The 4,270-nt window shown below is 35.4% G+C and overlaps 1 protein-coding gene across 1 annotated transcript in view; it reads left to right on the top strand.

Moving 5' to 3' along the window:
- Positions 1-211: 211 nt before the first annotated feature.
- The window catches only part of LOC129870252 (calcium-dependent protein kinase 2-like), a 6,137-nt gene continuing 2,078 nt past the window's right edge, over positions 212-4,270 (top strand). The window contains exons 1-3 of the mRNA XM_055944953.1: positions 212-1,309; positions 2,360-2,503; positions 2,601-2,753. Coding sequence (XP_055800928.1) covers positions 592-1,309; positions 2,360-2,503; positions 2,601-2,753 — 1,015 coding nt within the window. The 5' untranslated portion in view covers positions 212-591. The remainder of the gene's footprint in view (positions 1,310-2,359; positions 2,504-2,600; positions 2,754-4,270) is intronic.

Below are 4,270 nucleotides of genomic sequence, written 5' to 3' on the forward strand. Positions count from 1 at the left end.
GAATAAATTTATTTCGTTAATCAAATAAATTATAAAGTAATCTCAAACTAAATCCTGTGGGACATCTTATTTTATTTTTTTCCATATTCTGAAATAAAAATTAATCCAAAAATTACAATTCAAAATTATATACTTATGGATAATTTAGTCCAGGAACTAAAATGGAGTTTTATTATTATGGGCTGTAACAACCCAACAAAAACAATTTATCCTTTCCAAAAATATCTCTACTTTTCTCCTCTTTTTTAGTACCTTGTCAGTGTTTAAAGGGTTCAATATCTATGCTGACCAAGGTTTCAGTATTCTTACTTTCCCTATAAGATTCATTCCAACTCATTACAATTCTAGAGATCTTAAGGACTGCCAGCCATCTTCTACTCTTACAAATTACAATTCCTATCTAGAATCTTGAACAGTTCCTTAAAAGTCTTTCTTTTTTAAGTAATTTGGATAACTCTTTCTTGAATAAAAATCCAAACTTTTTGTCATTACTTTCATAGTGTCTCAACTTAGATTCTAATCATTCTTGAATCTCCATCTGGGGTTGTTTTCTTGATTCTTGATTCCTATTTACTGGATCTTCTGAGATAAATGGGAATTTGTTTGAGCAAAACTAAACAAGCAGAGTCCAAGTCCAATGGGCATCATAGATCAAGAGGTAGTGGTGGGAGTGGGGGTGGAGGGTATCAACATCATCATCATGGAACTCATCAAACTCAAATTCAGTATACCAAATCTCCAGGCCCAGAAACTCAATTACCCATGAGGACCCAAGCAAGTCCCAAACCAGTTTTCGAGGAAGAAACCATTTTGGGTAAGCCATTTGAGGATGTTAAGGCACACTATACACTAGGGAAAGAATTGGGTAGAGGTCAGTTTGGTGTTACATTTCTTTGTACTGAAAAAGCAACTGGTCATCAATATGCTTGTAAGTCAATATCAAAGAAGAAACTTGTTGCTAAATCTGATAAGGCTGATATGAGAAGAGAGATTCAGATTATGCAGCACTTGAGTGGACAGCCAAATATTGTTGCATTTAAAGGTGCTTATGAGGATAAGAATTCAGTGTGTCTTGTCATGGAGTTATGTGGAGGTGGAGAGTTATTTGATAGGATCATAGCTAAAGGGCATTACACTGAAAGAGCTGCTGCATCAATGTGTAGAGCTATTGTCAATGTTGTGCATGTTTGCCATTTTATGGGTGTTATGCATCGTGATCTTAAACCTGAGAACTTTCTCTTGTCGGACAAGAGTGAAAATGCTGCTTTGAAGGCAACAGATTTTGGGCTGTCCATGTTCATTGAAGAAGGTAACTCTGCTGTATGCTCTCATTAGTAGTATTTTTGGTATTTCATTTCTTATTCTTAGTTTTCTATTACTACTTGTTGTCTCTTATGGCTTGATTTTCTTACTATCCTGCTGTTGTTACTGTTTATGTCTTGATCAATGTTGTGTTTTTGCTTTTCTTGAGCCGAAGGTCTATTGGAAACAACCTCTCTACTTGTCAAGGCAAGGGTAAGGTTTGCATACACTCTGCCCTTCCCAGACGCCTCTTATGGGACTATAATTGATATGTTGCTGTTGTATATATCAGCTTTAGGATGAGTCTTTTTGATGTCAATTCTATCTCACTCTACCCTTCCTAGACCCTTATGTGACTATAATGGATGTGTGGTTGTTGTATATAGCAGCTTTGGGACGAGTCTTTTTATGGCAATTCTAGTGAAATCTTCGAATCACAGACCTCCATCTTTTTCCAGATTTATGTCTCCTATCTACATATCAAAAGTAATTGTATCTATGTAGGCTAAGATCCTGATTGTTAAGTTTAGTAGTATAGGACTTTATCTGTTTAGACTCCGGGGATGTTTGCATCATTAACATGCTAGCCTGTTAATCCAATCTGTGGGTGCCAAAGAGGCCTCACTTTTAACTGGAAAGATTTTTGCAACAATAATTGTCATAAATCAGGCTAAAAGTAAAATGCACTCATACCTTTTTAGCATGATAAAGGGTTCCTAGAATTTGTCGTCAATGCCTCAACTCTGTTCAAATTGACATGTAAAGTAACTTATATTTTTGCAGCCTGTTTAGACTCCTCTCTCCCTTGCTTCGGAAGTTCAAATTATGTTAGGCCTGATTAAACTTCTATGAACCAATCTTACCATTATACAAAATTGGCTATTCTATAAGATGATATATCATTATCTGAATTAAGATAATCCTCTTCTCTTCTTTCCAGCTTTTTGAACTTACACAACCTAAGCAGGGTTTGCATCATTTTTCCACTCTTCCTTACTGATGCTACCTCTGCTCTTACTTTGTTTGGATTGTAATAAAATAATGGCATTTCGTGCAGGTAAGGTGTACAAGGATATAGTTGGGAGTGCTTACTATGTTGCCCCTGAAGTCTTACGGAAGAATTATGGCAAGGAAATAGATGTTTGGAGTGCAGGTGTAATGTTGTATATTCTACTCAGCGGTGTCCCTCCCTTTTGGGCAGGTAATGTCAAGTGCTCTCTTCTGTATAATTATCAGTTAACAGTATGGTTTTATCTAGGACTTGTTATGTTTATTGATTTCTGTAATCTATAATGCAGAAACCGAGAGGGGTATATTCGATGCCATATTAAAAGAAGACATTGACTTTGAAAGTCAACCTTGGCCCTCTATAACAAGTAGTGCCAAGGACCTCATCCGAAAGATGCTCAATAAAGACCCAAAGCAACGCATTTCTGCTGCTCAAGTTCTTGGTACGCATCCTTCAAAATATAGCTCATTGACTTTAATAGTCGTAATGGTTTCACACTGAATAGTAACGTTAGCCACTATTGCTTTCTGAACGAATCCTCAAAGGATGAGAAGTTTAGTTTCTATGTATTTGGTGATGTTTAATAGATCTATTTAAATTTGTCTTACAGTTTATTGATGGTATTGCTTCATAGTGAGTTCTTTCTTGATAACCAAATAGGTTTGGCATGTGATTAGTGTTGTCAAAAGCTATCGCTTCATCTCTTACAAGGATGGGGCAATAGAACTATATGGCTCAAAGTATCCTTGCGAGAAGTGCTTAACTCAATTTTTCATAAGAAATAGTGGAGGAAAATTGGACATTTAACAATTTTAGTGCTAGGACTCCTCTTCAAGTAAGCTTCAGCGTCATCTTTGCTATCATTGTGATTTGTGTGCTTCTTCTTCGGGGTTTGCACCTTTTCTTCTACAACTTTTGCTTCTTTTTTCTTCTTTTTTTCTTTTCGAACAATTTACTTCTCTTCTTTAAACATTGTCTTCTTCTAGCATGTGAGTCCTCTTGCTAGTTTTGATACGAGACCTTCTTTTGCTTCTCCTTCCTACTTCTTAGTTCAGTTATAAAAGTAATAAAATGTGAAATGAATGCTGTAAGTATATTTATTTTACGGCTGATTAATTAAATCACCTCAACTAGCTCAGAATCAAGGTGTAGTTGTTATGGTCGACTAATTGAACTGAAAAAAAATTAAATGCCAGATTGAAGTTATCTTTCGGGCCTTATCGAGATATAAAGGTTTTCTTAACCCGAAAGATAAAAAGATTTTGAATGAAACCAATACTCAGATTATCTGAAATCCGTTCGGGAGGGTTACAAAATGCTTTGATGTTAAAGTCAAAACTCATGTTCATTCTTGTATTTGGAAGGGTTACAAAATCCGTTCAGATGTGCTTAAAATGACATTCTTGTGTTCAAAGCGATGGATTTTGAATCACTTGATTCCACATGGAGCCTAGGAGACTTTAACTGCAACAGGAGAAAGCTAAGTTTGAGTCGATTACTTGTTGATAAGAATTGTAAACCTTAAGTTGTCATATCAGGTGAAAAGAAACAGAACGATGCTATATCCAACAGATATGAAACCTAAAACAGAAGGCCTGGATAAGCATGAAATACACAAAATTTGCTTGTCATTTCATTGAGTTTACTTACTGTTTGCAGCTCAAAATAGTCAGGATTAGTTGCCTTTCCTTTATCTTTATTGATGTGTTTCAAATGTTATTTTGTCATTGAACACTAGGACCTGTTCCCCATTGTTTTAAACCTTGGATTAAATCATTATTTTATATATAAGTCTTTACGTGTGGTCCCTATTTATGCTTTCACTCAACTGTAGCAACATGAAGAAATATTTCTGCTATTCTGGTTAAGTATTCGAACTGACATTAACTTAGAACATGCATATATAAATGTCATACTTGTTGAGAACATCAAATACACATGCGTTGCTTGTTTTCATGT

Source organism: Solanum dulcamara, chromosome 10, assembly GCF_947179165.1.
Source record: "Solanum dulcamara chromosome 10, daSolDulc1.2, whole genome shotgun sequence".
NCBI classification, from domain to species: Eukaryota; Viridiplantae; Streptophyta; class Magnoliopsida; order Solanales; family Solanaceae; genus Solanum; species Solanum dulcamara.